This window comes from Loxodonta africana, chromosome 7 (assembly GCF_030014295.1).
Source record: "Loxodonta africana isolate mLoxAfr1 chromosome 7, mLoxAfr1.hap2, whole genome shotgun sequence".
Lineage (NCBI taxonomy): Eukaryota > Metazoa > Chordata > Mammalia > Proboscidea > Elephantidae > Loxodonta > Loxodonta africana.
Window position 1 is genome coordinate 82,742,440 of NC_087348.1, and position 20,975 is coordinate 82,763,414.

At 37.3% G+C, this 20,975-nt stretch overlaps 1 protein-coding gene and 1 pseudogene across 1 annotated transcript; both read left to right on the top strand.

The window, feature by feature from the left end:
- The first annotated feature begins 8,280 nt into the window (after positions 1-8,280).
- LOC100655874 (olfactory receptor 51B2-like) lies at positions 8,281-9,241 on the top strand (annotated as a pseudogene).
- An 8,361-nt stretch (positions 9,242-17,602) lies between these two features.
- Positions 17,603-18,639, top strand: LOC100654932 (olfactory receptor 51B2-like). Its single transcript, XM_003421559.3, has one exon. The coding sequence runs from the start codon at positions 17,704-17,706 to the stop codon at positions 18,637-18,639; it is 936 nt and encodes a 311-aa protein (XP_003421607.1). The 5' UTR covers positions 17,603-17,703.
- Positions 18,640-20,975: the final 2,336 nt, after the last annotated feature.

Genomic DNA, 20,975 nt, shown 5'->3' on the forward strand with positions numbered 1-20,975 from the left:
TTAAAAAGCAAAAATGTCACTTTAAAGACTAAGGTGTGCCTGACTCAAGCCATGGTGTTTTCAATTGCCTCATATGCATGTGAAAGCTGAGCAATGAATAAGGAAGACAGTAATTCGAATTACGAAATTGATGAAGAATACTGAATATACCATGAACTGCCAGAAGAATGAACAAGTCTGTCTTTCAAGAGGTACAAGAATGCTCTTTAGAAGCAAGGGTGACGATACTTTGTCTCACCTACTTTGGACATGTTACCAGGGGAGACCAATCCTTGGAGAAAGACATCATGCTTGGTACAGTACAGGATCAGCAAAAAAGAGGAAGGCTCTCAAAGAGCTGTTTGACACAACGGGTGCAACAATGGACTCGAGCATGACAATGATTGCGAGGATGGCGTAGAACTTGGCAGTGTTTCATTCTGTTGTACATAGGGTCGCTATGAGCTGGAACTGACTGGATGGCACCTACCAACAACTAACATCCACAATCTTTATGGAAGCAGATTGCTACATCTTTCTCCTTTGAAGTGGTTAGTAGGTTCCAACCACTGATCTTTCAGTTAGCTCAGCACTTAACCACTGTCCCTCCAGGGCTCCTTTGCTATAAAGTAGAAGCGGTAATTCAATATTTATAAATGTGTTCTACAGATGTGAATACTTTTATGTTATTATATTAACACCGTTATCATTGACAAAGACAAACACCTGAATATCTTGATCTTTCAACACTTAAATACTTAGGGGGAAGAGTATTCAGCAAATGGGAAATCATCAAATATATTATGAATCTTTCATTGGATTAAATATACACAAATAAGAATAATACTATGAAGAATTTTATATAATATTTGAAAATAATCATATTCCTTCCAATTTTCCCCCTCAGTTGCTCCCAATTTTTCTATAATATTGTGACCTCAAATCTGTTGACACTTATATTTCTGATTCACTCCTCTTTTTATTTATCTTCAGATCTCAGCTGGATTGTATTGTTTAGTTTTTAGAGAATCTCATGCCAATATCTTATATCCCTTTGCCCATTTTCAATCCATTCTAGACATTTCATTCTTCTATATCCTCTGAGAAAAAAAAAAAAAAAACACAGAAAACAAACAAACCTATCTTTCATCAAGCTCTTAATATTTGCTAGACCTTGTAACCTTGTGCTTAACAGCTATATCAATTAATCTAATCTTTACTATAATTTTTACTCATTGCCCTGGTTTCCCAGTGATTAAGAGCTCGGCTGCTAACCAAGAGATCAGCAGTTTGAATCCACCAGGCACTCCTTGGAAACCCTATGGGACAGTTCTACCTTGTCATAAAGGGTCACTATGAGTCAGAATCGACTTGAAGGCAACAGGTTTTATAATTCTTAGGAGTATTTATTTAATTTTCACTACAATCCTCTCAAGAACTCATCATCCCCATTTTACAGATGAAAAAGCTAAAGCGCTAAGCGCGTAAAGACACAGAACCTATAAGAAGCAGGGTTGGGATTCGCACTCAGGCAGTCTGGCTCCAGGCCCCATGCTCTTAACAACTAGTTCTAGTAATTTGCAATGAATTTTCTAATCTAATTTTACTATTTTTTTAATCTACTCTACTCTGATTGCCGATCATTCTTAAATCTCTTCCTCTCATACTTGTTCTCTAAACTCAAGGCTTACATATATAACTGCTCAGAGAAATCTCTACCTGGATATTTACAGACACTGAATGTCCCAAATTTAATTGATTTTCCTTTCTCTTATCCAAATTCAGCATATATATAAGCTTATCCAAATTCAGCATATAAATCCAAAATAAGCCCGTAAAACAGTGCTTAGTGCAAAGTCAATCAACAATTAACTTTTGACTCATGAATAAAGCCACTTTCTTGCCATAATCCCTGTTAATAAATAGAAACTCCCCCCACTCAGCTAAAATCAGAAATGCTGATGTCATCTTCCATTTTTCTGTCTCCTCAAACTACCATATTCAATTAACCACTAAGATCTCTTCTTTATAAATTATAGGATCTTTTTATCCCATCCATTTCTATTCAACACTGCTGGAAACACCTAGCCTCATCTACGCCAACACTATTTCTCACTTGGATTACTGCAATTGCATCTTATTACTCTTCTCACTCACTCTTCCTTCTTTCCTAATACTTTAGCCATAGTAAACTTTTAAGACCCTCAACGAGATGGATTGACAAAACAGCTAAGACATAGCAATGACTGTGAGGGTGGCACAGGACCTGGCAGTGTTTCATTCTGTTGTACAAGGCTACGTGAAAAAGTATCACTACCAGGGTTCTAGTTCATACCTGCCCAGGCTTATTCCAAACAAAATGTGTTTAAACATGTCTCTGTGATCAGTGGATGGCTGCAGACAAGTTCTCTCAGGAATACACTTGTCTTAGTCTCCTTGGGGTGCCTTCCAAAAAAAAAAAAAAAAGGCCACTCTTCGTGCCATGGAAAAAAAAAAAGATTTTGAGTTCAGGGCTAATATCAAATTTTCAACAAAGCTCAAGTGGACACCTTCCCAAGTCATTGAAGCTTTGCAACAAGTTTATGAGATTGCTGCCTCACATAAAACAACAGTTTTCAGAAGGATCAGGCATTTTAAGGAAGGTCAGAAAGACTTCAAAGATGAGCTAAGAGAGGGAAGACTGCTCAGAAGATTCTGATATTTCTAAAGGGTAATTCTGATAGGTTTTCTTGAAGGACACTTTATTATGATGAAGTTTAAGAAAATGGAAAACTGCATTAGTGAGAAAAAGGCCAAGAGAGTCATGCTGAAGATTTTTTTTTTTTTCCCCCACGATGACAGTGTACCAGTTTATTCTTTGAGGGTAGCAAGGGCTGTTCTATGAGAATATCATTGAGAAATATTACCGTACCCACCCTACAGCCCTGATCTTGCCCCTTAGACTTCTTTTTGTTCCCCTAACTGAAAGAACATTTAAAAGGAATGCTATTTGTGTCCCTCAAGGTTGCCAAAATTGCCATTTTGACATGATGTAAATCAAAGAGCATGTAATTCTTCTGGGAAGGGTTAGACAGAGGGAAACAATGCCTTACTGTATAGACCTAGATGGAGGATTTGTTGAGAAACAATAGCTTCACATTTTGATATTTTTGATCAATAAAAGTTCCTATGATTTTGTGGTGATACTTTTGTACTTACCCTTGTACACAGGACGGCTACGGGTCAGAACCCAGTTCATGGCACCTAACAACAACAAACTTTGAACGATGATTACCTAATCATGACGCCCATTACTTCACACTCATTGTTCTCAGAATAAAGGCAAAATTCCTTCCATGATTTGTAAGACATTATATAATTGGAACCTGCTACCACACATTCATTTTGTGTCAAAATTTTCCTCATGTTTTGTTGTTGTAGCTATGATAAAAATATTTATGTTTGAATTCACTGTCTTTTCTCATACCCCTCTTCAAGTTTTCCCTCTGTGTGGAACTACTACAAACCCCACCTACAACCACCTTGCTCTTTTCATTGGTCAATTCTGCTCTTAAATGTCACTTCCTCTGAAAGTTTCCCTGATCTCAGAGATATCTTCTATGTGCTCTCCTTAGCAGGCTACCATTCATGTAGCGATGATAGTGCTGTGGAAATTTATAGTAAACATTTCCTTTCTGATTCCTACTAGAGCTTTACGTTCTGTGAATAAAAAGACCCATCTCACTCACCCTAAATATGAAATATAATGAGCAACAATTTGAACATAAACAAAGTGATTTTAAGACAAGAAATGGAATGGTTTCATTCACATGATTGTTAACAGACCATTTGAAGTTCCTCTGGATTACAACTGATTTACTCACAGAAACAGGACAGACAAATATGCAGTTGGAATCCATAAGCTCTAGAAAAAAACAAAGTTAATAAGACCCATGAAAGCAGCTGGTATACCATTGACCTTTGAAACAGACAATAGAAATACTTTGACATATTTCCTAATCCTTGATCCAAGAATTCTGGTGGTCACATAACCAAGCCTTTGCATCCCATATCAACTGATATTTGTTTCCACTTTTCCTGTCCCATCCCTGGGGAAATACCTGAAAAGCCTGAGGACATTGGTTGAGTTGCCAAGCTCTGCTCTGAGAGAGGAGAGAGGTAGTGGAGCTCAAAGAGTCCTTGAGTGGCTAGAAAGTTGAAACTCTGGGGAGGTGATTTCAACATCCTCAGCTCTCTAGGGGGTCCTCTTGAACAAGTTTTGAGATGGAAGCATCTGGATTGAGTGCCCAAATAAGACAAGAACAGGTTCCCATTCTAGCAACAAGACTATGGTTTCGGTGAGAGCCAGAGCAGAAATATGGAATGATACCTCTCCCTTCTCATTTCTGATCCTGACAAGGAAAGAAGATAGAACAATTTTATAGTAGCCTGCAGAGAGAGACATATTTCAGCTAAGGCTGACAAAATCTAGAGTTGAGACTTTCCTTCTTTTCAATAGATGTATTCAAGGCACTGTGTTTCATTTGGATTTCTAATCTTGGATTCTTGAGTGTGTGTATATATATATATATATATATATATATATATATGCATATATATATATATATAAAGAGATAACTGTGAATGCCATGAATTAAATGTGACTTTGTGTGTTCTTGTCCATTTTTCTGGACAGAGGCTTATTTACAGATTTTATTAGATGCAAATAACAAATCTTGAAATAGAATCTTTTTTCCTTTTTTCTTTAAAGGATTGTTTTCTTGGAAAGGGGATGGGTTATTGTCAACAGGGGTCAGTATGAAAAAACCTGAGGCCCTGTCAGTGGGCATAGCCGTGGCATTTTTCCATCCTTCTATTTTAGGATGAACAGAGCATATGTAGAAAGTAAATATTCATTTGTTGTTTTAGACTTCATGTTGAATTCACTATTTCCTCTTGAGTCCCGGGTACATTTTCTATTCTTTCTTTTCTCACCCACCCAGTTTCTCTCTGTCCCTTCTCCTTTTCTCATAACCATTTGGAGCCAAGTTATTCTCTCAGACTGAGTACGTTGAGCTGTTTCCATGGAGGCATGTGGGGGTGGGGAGCCAGATTGGGGACATTGGTACCTCATTTAGGAATCCTATTTACCTCGAAAAAATGCCATCATCTGAAAATCAGCTTGATGAAACATCTAGAAAGAGTCCAGAAATAGGGCTCAGCTCTGTGCTTTTCATATTTGAAAATCATGGACCTTGTTGAGACCTCCATAAAAATTCAGGGTGGTCACTGGGCCCAATTATAAACTGCTGGTCAACAATTTGAGCTTCTGCAGGACAGAGGCTGGACTTATTAATTGCTTCTTCCAGCAAGCAATACACAGGCAGCCATGTAGCATCTGCTCCATAATTCTGTGCTGAGTCAAAAGAATCATATTTCGATTAGCCCTAATGATATGGAAGAATGGTGGTTTTATAGGTGTTTCATGTATAAGGTACCCTCTCATACTGACAAGCCAGGACTTGAGGAAGTCACTAAAGAAGGTAAAAAAAATAAATAAATGTTCTAAATTGGAATCTACTATCAATTTCAGAACCACACCTTTCCTATACCCATACAGACAAGCTAGTTCTTATACTTCTGAAGTAATTTTATTAATAGTTGTGAATAAAGCCATATATAATCATGCTCTTTTTACGGAATTTTTACTATGTAAGGTTTTAAGGTAGGCTAGGTAAGGATGTATGCAGTGTAATCCTAACCCTGAGGAAAACAGCTGGTACCTCTATCTTGTGCTCCTAGAAGTCCACACACCTACTCTGGATAAATATCGGAGTCCTCTCCTAGTTCTGGACAAGTTTCTCCTTGTGCTTTTCCTTTATAACGAAAGGGTAAAGGACATGGCCAGCTTTTCACGTCCTTAGAGCTTCCGTAACATCCTCTAAGTCTATTTTCTGATCCAAGCCTGGCTGTGTAAGGAACGGTAGCTTTGGTGTATCTCAAAGGTCTTCTGTTAATGAAAATAGTAAATGAACATTCCCGTTTTGTCTTAATATTGTATTACCTATTTCTGAGGAGGCCCAATTAATTTCAGAGAGAAGCTGATAAAATTTTTTTAGTTATACAAAGTCTCTTTAATCTGGAAATCTAGTTAATCATTTAGAAATTATTTCCTTAAATGAATTCAGGGCTTTATATCTTTCTACTAGTTTTATCCTCAGGATGTCATTGTTGTTCGTTGTCATTGTTATTAGTTTTCTTTGAGTGGATTCCGACTCATGGCAAACTCTCAGGATGCATACCATCAATTCTCTACCTCTCTGAGATGTCTTTCTCTTCCTCTTATAGGTCGCTTTCTGATGTTTTTGAACCTAAATGAGTTTTTGGAAGTAGAACGACACTTGCGAAATAATCATAATTTAAATCTCCTTTTGACTTAAACTTCCTTCAGTTTCAGGGGACTCCCAGGATTGGTGATTTTGATCTCAGTGAACACCAGCCTCATACAGATGTACCTCAGAGCATTGCCTCACACAAAAGAGTATATGTAACTTATTATGTTTGAAACTTACAGCAATCTTAGGAAGAATGGAAGCATTCCACTGCTTAGAACTCCTGCCTTCATGTTTCTGAATTTACGGTGAAATATGACTGCAACAGTAAGTAACAAGATTTTTTTATTTTGGATTGGGGCACCCAACGAAATGAAAATAGTGGAGAGAACTGACATTCTTAGGCTGTAGGGACGTTGGAATGTGACCAATCACGTACCTGCAATAACTCATCAGGAGTTAAGTGTTGGAAGAAAAAAGAGAGAAAGAGAGATTAGTGGAGACATAGAGGAAGAACCTGTACATTTAATTATGCCAAATTATTTTGAAAAGGGCAAGATACAGAAAGAGAACCAGCAGTTGATGAAAGAGGAATTAAAAAAAAAAATTCTATGAGTAGATTAAAGTGTTAAAAAGCAAAGATATCACTTTGAAGAATAAGGTGCACCTGACCCAAGCCATGGTATTTTCAATCGCCTCACATGCATGCTAAAGTTGGACAATGATTAAGAAAGACAGAAGAAAAAGTAATGCCTTTGAAATATGGTGTTGGTGAAGAACATTGAATATACCATGGACTGCCAAAAGAATGAACAAATCTGTCTTGGAAGAAGTACAGCCAGAATACTCCTTAGAAGCATGGATGGTGAGACCACATCTCACATACTTTGGACATGTTATTGGGAGGGATCAGTTCCTGGAGAAGGACACCGTGCTTGGAAAGTAGAGGGTCAGTGAAAAAGAGGAAGACCTTCAATGAGGTGGACTGACACAGTGGCTGCAAAATGGACTCAAGCATAACAACAACTGTGACGATGGCACAGGACTGGGCAGTGTTTCGTTGTCTTGTACATAGGGTTGTTTTGAGTCAGAACCGACTCGATGGCACCTAACAACAACAACATGAGTAAATTTGGGAGAAGGAGGAAATCAACAAAGTGCAGAAATCAAAAAGTACTAGCTTCAGATATGGAACAGACGTGAAATGCATAGAACACTATTTCTCAAACATTACTGTGCATATAATCACCTGGGGATTATGTTAAAATGGAAATTTTGATTAAGTAGGCCTGAGGTGGGGCCTGAGGCTGCATGTCTAACAAAATCACTTGCTTGTTAGATGTTGCTGGTTTGTGAACACACTTCTGGTAGCTGCTCTAGAAAAGTGGTAAGAGTTCAAGGGGAAGAAAAATTGGAAGTGATGACGATAGTTGTTAAATTTCATAAAAGGCTGGCGTTCAATTTCAAAAAGGAACAAAGAAAACTGAAAATAATGTCTTTATAGTGATTGTGAAATATAAAATGAAAATTAAATATGTCAAAAAAAATCAAAGATCACAAGAAAGCAGCTAAAGAAGTCTTTCTATTTATTTATCTTTGTTGTTATCACTGTGCTGCAGAATTTTTTTTTAGCATGTACACAATAGTGAGGACTGATATTTTAAGCAAAACTAATTAGGACTATTTTTATTTGTTTGTTTTAATTTGAGAATATTTTAACTACTAACCTAATATTCTCCTCTAATTAAGAAAAAGAAACCAAGAGAAACAACCTGCTATTTCTAATCTCTAACACAGCCTACAAATCTCTACTCTTTTTCTGCAGGTGAATAGTTGCAGAATCACACTTATCATATGAATTATCTCTTTTTTTTTTTTTTTTTTTTATGAAGAACATGATTGAGGCAGCCATGATGTCTTCGCACTGAAAAAATTGGGCTCCTGGGTCCATTGTTTCCAGAAAGCTATTCTCCACCTGTGGGCCCACACTATGTGGCCCAATATTAGTGCTGCCCCCTTTTTGCTGGCTGGCTTCCCAGGCCTGGAGGCACCTCATCACTGGATCTACACCCATTTCTTTGCAGTCTACTTCTCTGTGCTTCTTGGCAACGGCACCTTCCTTTACCTCATTAAGGATGACTACAGTCTCCATGAACCCATGTACTATTTTCTGGCCATGTTGGCAGGCACAGACCTTATGGTATCACTGACCACAATGCCTATAGCCATGGGCGTTTTATGGTTGAATCCCAGGGAGATCAATTATGGGGCATGCTTTCTGCAGGCCTATTTTATTCACTCCCTTTCCTTTGTAGAATCTGGTATCCTGCTTGCCATGGCCTATGACCATTTTATTGCTATCCATAATCCCTGGAGATACACTTCCATTCCCATCAATACTCACCTGGTAAAATTAGGGATGGGGGTATCCATTATGCCTGTAATCATACGTCTCTTTTCATTTCCATACTGCCACTCTCATATTCTCTTCCTTGCTTTCTGTCTTCACCAAGAAATCATGATACTGGCTTGTGCTGATATAACCTTCAATAGACTTTACCCTGTAATTCTGGTCTCTTTAACGGTCCTCCTAGACTCTCTGATTATCATTGTCTTTTCTTATATCCTAATTCTTAAGATTGTCATGGGCATTGCCTCTGGTGAAGAGAGAGCCAAGGCCATCAATACCTGTATCTCTCACATTGGTTGTGTTCTCATCTTCTTTGTTACTGTGATTGGCCTGTCCTTCATTCACCGGTTTGGGAAGAATGTGCCACATGGCCCACATTATCATGAGCTATGTCTACTTTCTCTCCCCTCCCTTAATGAATCCTCTTATCTATAGCATCAAGACAAAGCAAATTCAACATGGCATTCTACATCTTTTGTTTAAACACCGGTTTGAAAATTAAACTTCAATGTGGATAAAATCATCCATGAAAATGGTAGGTATATGAGATTTCTCTGAATAAAGGGCCAAAAAATTTCACTGTGTCTCAAAACCCCTGCTATGGCAGCTTCCACATCTCTAAATGAGACAATGTCATTTATAAAGCTTTTAGAAGAGTATCCTTGAATTCCAAGATTTGCCATTAGCTCAGTTTATGGGTTGACTTAATTCTCTTAATTCTGTGTTTTTCTCTCCAAATGTTAGACAGAAACATTTCCAACATGTCTGAAAGATAAGTGCAGTCTGATATTTTATTTTTTGTATATATATTTTTATTATTAAAAAATACAAAAAAAAAAAACTTTTTACTTTGAACTTTTTTTATTTATTATTCATTTTTCTATAATAGTGTTCATACTATTCTATTTGTAGGAGGTCATTAAATATGAACACTTATGTGTCACTTATATTACAAATAATTTCAAAGATTTTTAAAAATTTGTCTTTTTATACACAGAATTTAAAATTTATATATAAATAACTCCACTTATATTTATTTTACCTATCAGGATTCTCAATAGTAAATAAAAAATATCATTATTGACTATGCAAAGACATTCAACCGTGTGGATCATAAAAAATTATCGGTAACACTGCATAGAGTGGGAATTCCAAAACACTTCATTTTCCTCATGAGGAACTTGTACATAGATTAAGAAGCAGTCATTTGAACAGAACAAGGGGATACTGCATGGTTTAAAGTCAGAAAGATGTGTGGGAGGGTTGTATCCTTTCACCGCAAGTATTCAATCTGTATGCTAAGCAAATAATAAGAGAAGCTGGATTATATGAAGAACAAGCATCAGAATTGGAGGAAGAGTCATTAACAACCTGTGTTATGCAGATGACACATCCTTGCTTGCTAAAAGTGAAGAGGACTTGAAGCACTTACTGATGAAGTTCAAAGACCACAGCCTTCAGTATGGATTACACCTCAACATAAAGAAAACAAAAACCTTCTCAACTGTACTAATAAGCAACATCATGATAAATGGAGAAAAGATTGAAGTTGTCAAAGATTTCATTCTATTTGGATCCACAATCAACACCCATGGAAGCAGCAGTCAAGAAATTGGAAGACACATTGCATTGGGCAAATCTGCTGCCAAAAAAAAAAACCTCTAAATTATTCAAAGGCAAAGATGTCACTTTGAGGTCTAAGATGTGCCTGACCCAAGCCATAGTGTTTTCAATCACCTCATATGCATGTGAAAGCTGGACAATGAATAAGGAAGACTGAAGAAGAATTGATGCCTTTGATTTGTGGTGTTGGGGAAGAATATTGAATATACCATGGACTGCCAAAAGAATGAACAAACCTGTTTTGGAAGAAGTACAACCAGAATGCTTCTTAGAAGCAGAGATGGTGAGACTACGTCTCACATACTTTGGACATGTTATCAGGAGAAATCAGTCCCTGGAGAAGGACATCATCCTCGATAATGTAGAGGATTGGTGAAAAAGAGGAAGACCATCAGGGAGATGGATTGACATGGTGGCTGCAACAATGGGCTCAAGCATAACAACTATTGTGAGGATGGTGCATGACCAGCTAGTGTTTCATTTTGTTTTACTTAGGGTCACTTTGAGTCAGAACCGGCTCAGTGGCATCTAACAACATTAGGACTGGGGCCATATGATAAAGCCCCCCCCCCAACTGCAGGTTTATTTATATATTTTCTTATTTTTCTTGCTTAATTTATTTATACATATCCTATACAAATCTGTCTTGGAAGAAGTACAGCCAGAACGTTCCTGAGAACCTAGGATGGTTAGACTTCATTTCACATACTTTGGACGTGTTATCAGGAGGGATTGGTCCCTATCAAAGGACATCATGCTTGGTAAAGTAGGGGGTCAGCAAAAAAGAGGAAGACCTTCAAGGAAATGTATTGACATGGTGGATGCAACAATCAGCTCAAGTATAACAACGATCATGAAGATGGCACAGACCAGGCAGTGTTTCATCTGTTGTACATAAGGTCGCTATGAGTCAGAAGTGACTAGATGGCACCTAACAATAACATGTTATGATAGGTTAGCATTTGGTGGAATATAAGGAATTGAAATCATTCCCCATTGTGCCTACATTGGTGGTACCAAACTAAATGTGTTGCCATCGAGTTGATTCCGACTCATAGTGACCCTATAGGACAGAGTAGAGCTGCCCAATAAGGATTCCAAGGAGTGGCTGGTGGATTTAAACTGCTGACCTTTTGGTTAGGAGCCAAGCTCTTAACCACTGTGCCGCCAGGGCTCCATTTTTGTGGTAGTACCACTAATGTTCACTCATTCATTCGGTCAGTGTTTTAGGGCAAAAGATAGGCATGATGCTAAACAAAATTTACATAACTGGAAAGAAATAGCATAACCTATTCCCTCATATACAGTGGAATTTACTGGGGAACCAAAAATCAAATAAACCCAAATTTGAAATAACTCTTATGATTAATAATCAAACAGAAAGAACATACTGCTTTGAGGCAGTGGGTCTCAAAAAGGACCATATCCAGACTGAGATAAGGCAAAGGTTCCCTAAAGAAGTATTCTACACTTTGGGTCTGAGGATGGATTAGAAATTAACAGGTGAAAATAGAAATCAGAGTATTCTAAGTAGAAAAGAGTATGTGCAGAAGCCTTGTGAAGAACGAATCATGGAATCTTCCAGAGACTGTGGTAACGCAAAGAGGGAGATTGGCCTGAGGAAAGACTGAAGACAGGAGGCCAAATCATGTAACATCTTTTGTTTGTAGTAAGAGTTTGTGTATCCCTTAAGAATCGTAGGAACCTATTGAAGAGTTTTAAGCCGGAGAGTGACTAATTTCATTGATGTTTATAGGTTATAATTTCAGTGGCTATGGATTTGTGTGAGGCAAGAGAGAAATAAGAAAACTGCTAAGAGGATATTTTAGTAGTTCTAGGAAGACATCCTCATAGATAAAATTAGGAAAGTGAATATGAATACAGTTAAAAAGAAAGGGAAATATTTAGAATCTGTAATTAATAGTATTTGCAGATAGTTTAGAAAAGTATGTGAAAGGAAATTTGGGAAGGAAGCAAAGATAATCTTAAATTTCTGAATTATGGTACTTTAGAAACATCAGTGTCATCAAGGTATTAAATCTCTTAATAAAAAATTTTAATTAAAAAATTCTGAAATTTTGAGGATGAGTTAAATTTAATTAATGGAAATTGTGGCTTATTAAAATCACTAAAGGAAATGCTCTATTCTGTAGGATTGAGCCTTTAAGAGAAGACATTAATATATTTATTAAATAGTAATCCATTGAAATCATCTTTAGTATGTGTTCCTTTTTGCCTGATTATTAAGAATCACAGTAAAAGCCAGGCAAGTGTTAATAAGTGCTGAAATATTGGGATGTGCAGAACAACAGAAACAAACAGAAGGTGTTGACACAAAAAGAAACTTAGTTTTCCCCCAATATATGTCAGTGTTAAAAGAAAAAAATATTCAAAATAAAATAATCCACAAAGTATGATATGAGACAGTGAGTAAGGAATAGAGAATCGGGCTTAGACACTAAGATAAAGGCAGGATGAAGAACTAAAGCTTGGGTTCTTTCTGAGCAAATAGCAATGATACACTGGAAAATGAAGCACCCCCAAAGGAATTAAGCAAGTTAGCATAGAGTTAGATGCTAACTTATACATGCCTAGTCACAGATCTCTGAGGAGGACCACATGGAATTGAAAAAGTTTATACTTAATTTCTTGCTTCAAGTATACCTGGGAAATTATCCACCACTGTCAAATTTTATAAGCAAATGCAATAAACCATCTCTAGGAAAGAACAGTCTTTGCATTGGTGTGTGCATGTGCTAATACACATAGGTATAATAAATAAGAATACATATTTCTTATTCTCTATAAACAATTTATGATCTGAAAACATTTCTTTCGTTATCCTCACAAAAAAAGATAATGAAATCAGTATTCTGAATTTTCTTTTAATTTTATGATGTCTAAATATTCTTTATAGCCCTGGTTACCCAGTGGTTAAGAGCTCAGCTGCTAACCAAAAGGTCGGCCATTCAAATCTACCAGGTGCTCCTTGGAAAACCTTTGGGGCAGTTCTACTGTGTCCTATAGGGTCGCTATGAGTCAGAATCGACTTGTTGGCAATGGGTTAGATATTCTTTTTTTAAATACCTTGTAGCCTGAGTTAGGGTTCACTCTAGGCCCCTGATTTTTATTTAATATTTTTCCTAAGGCATAAGACACTTAAACAGAGAGTTTCAAAGACAGCTTTTATACATTTTCAGTGATTTCACTTCAATATCCAGATCCTACCTAAAAATCTCTTCCCACTTGCCCCTCTCTATGGATGTTCTGTTGTTCAATCTGACCCTTGAAGGAGAAAAATGGACATGCTTCCTGGAGGAAGGTGGTTGTTTAGGTGATTTAAATAAACTTTTCACTTGATCTGAATATGGGGCTAAGGTGTCAGTGCTATATAGAGAAAAGAAAATATAATTATTACAGAACAAAAATATATGATATCCACATTTTGTAGGTACATCTCCAGGCAGAAGTTTTAGAACTCAGGTTTCAGTGCACCAAATATGTGCTCTGATATTATCTGTACAAAGTTGTCTGTTGGGAAGACAGAAAAATAGAATCTCTTATCCATTCACTTCCACCCAATTGTATTGACTACCGTAGTTGCATACAAACCAATACTATTTCTTACCTGGATTTCTGTATCCTGTTACTTTTACTCACTCTTCCTGTTTCCAATGTGCTCTTCATATTGTAGCCAAAGTGACCGTTAAACAATGATTATCTTAACACAGTCTCCCCTTAATTCATAGTCTTAATATGAAGTCAAAACTCCTTACATGATTTGTAAAACTCTATGTGATTTGAACTTGCTACCACAAACACATTTTATGTCAAGCTTTCCCTCATGTTGTCATTCTAAACCTTAGGAAAAGAAAAGCAAAGAAAAAGAAATCCATTGCCATCGAGTAGATTCTGACTCGCTAAAATTCTTCATTTTCCCAAGCTATTTTTTTTTTAATCTATTTTAGTCAAGGTTTAAAGAACAAACTAGTTTCTCATTAAACAGTTAGTACACATATTGTTTTATGACATTGGGTAACAACCCCACAACCTGTCAACACTCTCCCTTCTCAACCTTGGGCTCCCTACTACCAGCTTTCCTGTCCCCTCCTGCCTTCTAGTCCTTGCCCTGAGTTGGTATACTCCTTTCTTCTCACTTCGTTTTATGGACCTGCCTAATCTTTGGTTGAAGGGTGAACCTCAGGAGTGACTTCATTACTGAGCTAAAGGGTGTCTGGGGGGCATACTCTTGGTGCTTCTCCAGTCTCTGTCAGGCCAGAGAGTCTGGTCTTTTCTTGTGAGTTAGAATTTTGTTCTACATTTTTTTCCATGTCTGTCTAGGACCCTCTATTGTGATCTCTGTCAGAGCACATTGGTGGTAGCCAGGCACCATCTGGATATACTGGACTTAGTCTGGTGGAGGCTGTGGTAGTTGTGGTCCATTAGTCCTTTGGACTAATCTTTCCCTTGTATCTTTGGTTTTCTTTATTCTTCCTTGCTCCTGAAGGGGTGAGATCAGTGGAGTATCTTAGATGGCTTTTAAAACCCCAGATGCTACTCACCAAAGTAGAATGCAGAACATTTTCTTTATGTACTATGATATGCCAGTTGAGCTAGATGTCCCCTGAGACCATGGTCCCCACAGCCCTCAGTCCAACAATTCAGTCCCTCAGGGAGTTTGGTTGTGTCTATGGCACTACCATGACCTTGCCTGGTACAAGTTGTGCTGGCTTCCCCTGTATTGTGTACTGTCTTCCCCTTCACCAAAGTTACCACTTATCTATTGTCTATTTAGTGTTTTTCCATTCCCACCCCTCCCCTCCCTCATAACCATCAAAGATTGTTTCTTTTTATCTGTAAACCTTTCCCTGAATTTTTATAGTAGTGGTCTCATACAGTATTTGTCCTTTTGTGATTAACTTATTATTCACTCAGCATAATGCCTTCCAGGTTCATCCTTATTGGGAGATGCTCCACAGATTCATCATTGTTCTTTATCATTGAGTAGTATTCCATTCTGTGTATGTACTATAGTTTGTTTATCCATTCATCTGCTGATGGGCATCTAGTTTTTTCCCACCTTTTTGCTATTGTGAACAATACTGCAATGAACATGGATAGGTGTGCATATGTCTATTTGTGTGACAACTCATTTCTCTAGGATGTATTTCTAGGAGCATAGGAATGTGATTGATGGATCGTATGGTATTTCTATTTCTAAATTTCTAAGGAAGCGTGATATTGTTTTCCAAAATGGCTGTATCATTTTGCATTCCACATGTAACACTAAAACTCTTAAGTATAATTTTAACATAAAAATTATTTTTTTCTTGCATTGACCATTTTTTCTTCAGCCCCAGCACACCATGTTTTACCTCTGGATGGAGCAAGTATCATACCATACTTATAACAATATATTAATTATCTTTCTCATTGTTCAACTTCCAGGTTAAATACCACTTCATCTGTGATCGCAGAGATACCTTCCATGTGTTCCCCCTAGCACAGTACCCTTTATGTGGTAATGATAGTACTGTGGAAGTTTATGGAAAATATTTTATTTCTAATCCAAATTAGATTTCTAAGTTTTGCAAATGAATAAAACATGTCGCTCACCTTGAAACTTACACAAAATAGGCAATGAACTGACTATAAACAAAGTAATTTTAAGGCAAACTGTAAGATATTCACATGGCTGTTAACAGATACCTGGAGGTTCCTCTGGATCAGAAATAATTTCCCCCTAAAAAAAAAAAAGGCAAAAATTATATTGGAATTCATAAGCTCTATATTCACCAATGGAAACCCTGGTGGAATAGTGGTTAAGAGCTATGGCTGCTAACAAAAAGCTGGGCAGTTTGAATCCACCAGGTGCTCCTTGGAAACCCTATGGGGCACTTCTACTCTGTCCTGTAGGTTTGCTATGAGTCAGAATCAACTCAACGACAACGGGATTGGTTTTGGTGCCCACCGACAACACATATGATCCCTGAGAACAAGTGGTAAATCCTTTGCTTTTGAGGTAGACAATGGGAAGGACTAGCACAAATTTCCTAAATCTTGATGCTAAGGGTTTTGAGGATCACATAACCAAGCTCTGGTATCCTATTCCTTCTGGCAGTTGAATTTTGTTTTCCTGTCCCATCCTTGGGGAAACACTTGAAAGGCCTGAGGACCTTTAACTAGTGACCCAGATGCTGCCTGAAAGAAAAGAGAGAGAGAGGGGAGATCAAGGAATCTCCAGGTGGCTGCAAAGCTGAATCTCTGGGGAGGTGATTTCAATATATATAAGCTCTCTAATGGGCCTCTTAAACAGGTTTTCAGAAGGAAGCATCTGGACTGACTCCTCAAATAAGACAGGAACAGGTCCCCATTACAGCACTGAGACTGTGGATTGAGTGAGTTCCAGGAACAGAAGTATGGGACGATTCCTCTCTCTTCTGATTTTAGGTGCAGACAAAAGAAAAGGTTAGAAAGATTTTCGAGAGAACTGTATAGAGGGAGAGATCCCAAGTGAGATTGCAATACCTACAGAACAGTCTCTGTATTTTCAGCAAATGTGATCATGGAAGGTTTGGGTTTTTAATAGGACACATAGATGTGCTTCAGTAAAATTGTGAGTGCTTTGAGGCTAAATAGAAAATGTCCTTGTTCATTTATCACAGTAGAGGATGCAATTTTCTTAGATAGCTCTAAAACACTGACGTTCAGGGTCAAAGGAAACTAGGTTTTACTCACTCAAAACTATGTTTGAAGTGAAAATTTTATTTAATAAATGTAACATATAAAATTAAAGTTTAAATATGTCAAAAATGAGCAACAAAAAAACACTCTGGCTATGCAAGATTATTATTCATTTGTATATATTTATCTTTTTAAAATCATCATTATGGATGCAAGAGTTTTTCTAGCATACATACACTGGGGGGCCTGATGTTACAAGAAACTTTGAGAAATTTTTAAAAATTTGGGAACATTTTAACCATAACCCACTGCCATCGAGTCGATTCTGACTCATAGCGACCCTATAGGACAGAGTAGAACTGCCCCATAGAGTTTCCAAGAAGCGCTTGGCGTATTTGAACTGCCAACCTCTTGGTTAACAGCTGCAGCACTTAACCACTATGCCACCATTTTAACCATTAGCCATATATTATTCTTAGGAGAAGACCATTATGTCTCATTGCAAGTACAGCCTGTAAATCTCTACTCTTTTTCTGCAGGAAAATAGTTGCCGAACCATTGCTATCCTATGAGTTAATTATCCCTAATCATGAAGATTGTGGTTGAGGCTTCCCACGACAAGATAGTGAAAACTGAAAAAGCTGGTCTACTGAATTCATAGTTTCCAGAAAGCTACTCTTCATATTTACACACGCTATGTGGTATAATATTAGTGCTGCCCCCTTTGTGCTAACTGGATTCCCAGGTCTGGAGAAGGCTCATTACTGGATCTCCATCCCCTTCTTTGCAGTCTACTTCTCTGTGCTTCTTGGCAATGGCACCCTCCTCCACCTCATTAAAGATGACCACAGTCTGCATGAACCCATGTACTATTTCCTGGCCATGCTGGCAGGCACAGACCTCATGGTGACATTGACCACAATGCCAACCGTCATGGGCGTTTTATGGTTAAATCACAGAGAGATCAATCAGGGGATCTGCTTCTTGCAGGCCTACTTCATCCACTCTCTTTCCAGTATAGAATCAGGTGTCTTGCTTGCCATGGCCTATGACCGTTTTATTGCCATCTGCACCCCTTTGAGATACAAATCTATCCTTACTAATTCCCGGGTAATGAAGGTAGGCCTGGGGATACTGACAAGGGGCTTTTTATCCCTTGTGCCCCCAATTATGCCACTCTATTTTTTCCCATATTGCCGATCCCACATTCTTTCTCATGCTTTTTGCCTCCACCAAGATGTCATGAAACTCGCCTGTGCTGATATTACATTTAATCGTGTGTACCCAGTAGTTCTGGTTGCTTTGACTTTCTTCCTAGATGCTCTGATCATTGTCTTTTCTTATGTCCTAATTCTTAAGACAGTTATGGGCATTGCCTCTGGAGAGGAGCTAGCTAAGGCCCTCAATACCTGTGTCTCCCATATAAGCTGTGTCCTAGTCTTTTATATCTCTGCGATTGGCTTGACCTTCATCCACCGGTTTGGAAAACATGTACCACATGTGGTACACATTACCATGAGCTATTTCTACTTTCTCTTTCCTCCATTCATGAACCCCATTATATACAGCATCAAGACCAAACAGATTCAGAGAAGCATCGTTGGGTTATTCTCTGTGCACAATAGAGCCTGAGTCTTTATTTTGGAATCTTGAGATCTTCAGGACAACTGGGCCTTTCCTTGTCTTGGATGTATACCTAATCTATTTTTTCAGAGTTAGATAAGGCTTCAATTTTTACATAAAACTATAAGCTGAATTGAGAACTAGTGTAATTAATACATACATATTTTATTTATCATTGAAAAAAGATATATATATGTATGGTATAACTGGTATGTATATATGTATGTGTATAGGTCTAGGTATAGGTATATGTATATGTATGTATATTTATATATATATAACCCAACCCCAGTGCCATCGAGTTGATTTCGACTCATAGTGACCCTATACATATACCATTTATCTTTGGAGAAAAGGATAGGAATAAAAACCCTAGAATGTTTGCAGGGAAAATAGGATCATTCAGATCCTGTTTGCTAAGATGTACCAGGACGTTTTAGAAGAGGCCAAGTTAAGTAGCCGTCCTCGGTCAGTGCAGCCTATGTAAACATGAGCAATTTAGGCCTCATTTTTTAGTCATAGAAAGGTGAAATAGAGATTATGAATCAAAGGCCATGGATTTCCACTATATCTGAAATCCTCTTCATGTGAAAGCGGGATTTGATCTTCCAAATCTTGCAATGATATTTATGAAGCCACATCCTTCCATTTGGTTAGCAGCCAAGTGCTTAACCATTGTGCCATTGGGGCTTCTTTATTTAATAATAAAATTTTTTTTTTCTTTTATTTAATAAAGTCTCCATAAATTCATTGATTTGCCATTAGTTCAGTTATAATTTTGTTTCTCTTCATCCTGTGTTCTCTCTGAATGGTGATGAGGAGATAAACACCTTTGAATGTCTGGGAGATAAATGTAGTCCAATATTGTAGGTTTTGTTATTCAATTTATTCTTATTGTTATAAAGCACAATTTTCAGTTTGTTTTAGTCATTTTATATTTCACTTTGACTTATCTGATCATATTTTGCCTAGTTTTATCCTTTTCTAACTGATTTGTAGAAGCTCATCATATATTAACCCTAGTTATTTATATCACAAATGTTTTCCCAGTTTTGTGTTTTTATATATATTATTTTAAGGTATATATATAGAGCTTTAAAAATTTTTTACTCTATCTATCCTACAATTCTGGTATAGTTTACATATCCTGTGTCATACTAGGAGAGAATAAGGATGTTACATCAGTCCTCATTGTCTTCCTTTTCCTGATAGTAGCAATAATACTCAGTTATTAAGTTGGACACTGTTTAAGGCACTTCTCTGGGACAGACAATATGCTAAACAAAAGTGATCTTACTGCCAGAAAATGGACTGAAATCTTCCCTTTTTGGAACTATCCATCTGTTCTGCAGTCAACTATTCAAATAAATACAAATTTTAAATATATCATGAATTAGTAATAAAACAGAAAGAAAAAGCTGCTTTCAGACTGTGGGTCTCAAAATGTACCACCCTCTGGCTTGAGATTTGGGAAAGGTGCCCTGAGGTCCTTTACACTGAGGTCTGAAAAGGGAGTATAATTTAACTAACCAAAATGTAAATAACAATCTTAGCAGAAAGTGGTATATGTGGAACACTTGGATGGAATGGATTATAGAACCTTCAAAGTTAGGGAATGATTGCTCTGAGGAGAGTCTGAAGAGAGAAGACGCTAAATCACATAGGATCCTGTTGACCATGACAAGATTCTCTGTATCTACTCAAAGTATCATAAAAAGTTTATTGAATGGACTAATACAATTTCATTAATGCTTTTAAATGAGTATTTTAACTGTATATAAAATGTATTTGAGAAAGGTAGGAGAAGGGCAAGAAAATCGTGAGAGGATATGGAAGTTGTTTCAGAAAGAGACAATCATAAATTAATGTGGGAAAATGAAGATAGAAAGTAATAGAGAGCCATGAGACACGTTTAGGGTCTAAAAATCATAAGATTTTTGGTTGTTTAAAAAATTATATGGAATAAAAATTTGAGAAGGAGCAAAGACAATCCTAAATTTCTAGCTTATAGTATTTGAAGTATGGCAGTACCAGTGAGAGGAGCCCTAGTGGCACAGAGGTTAAGTGCCCAGCTGCTAACTGAAAGGTCAGCAGCTCCAACCCACCGGTCGCTCCACAGAAGAAAGATGTGGCAGTCTGATTCCATAAAGATTTACAATCTTGGAAACTCTATGGAGAAATTCTACTCTGTGCTAAACGGTCTCTATGAGTTGATCAACTCCATGGCAATGGGTTGGGTGGGTGCAGGACCAAAGGAAGTCCAAGACTTGATCATGCATTAAATCTATCAATCAGAGGAATAGCTGTAATTTTCTTTTCAAATTTAGAAGTTTGAGAATAAATCC

What these genes read in the sequence shown, in the direction of transcription:
- LOC100654932 (XM_003421559.3), top strand. Translation starts at nt 17,704, where the DNA reads ATGTGGTATAATATTAGTGCTGCCCCCTTTGTGCTAACTGGATTCCCA.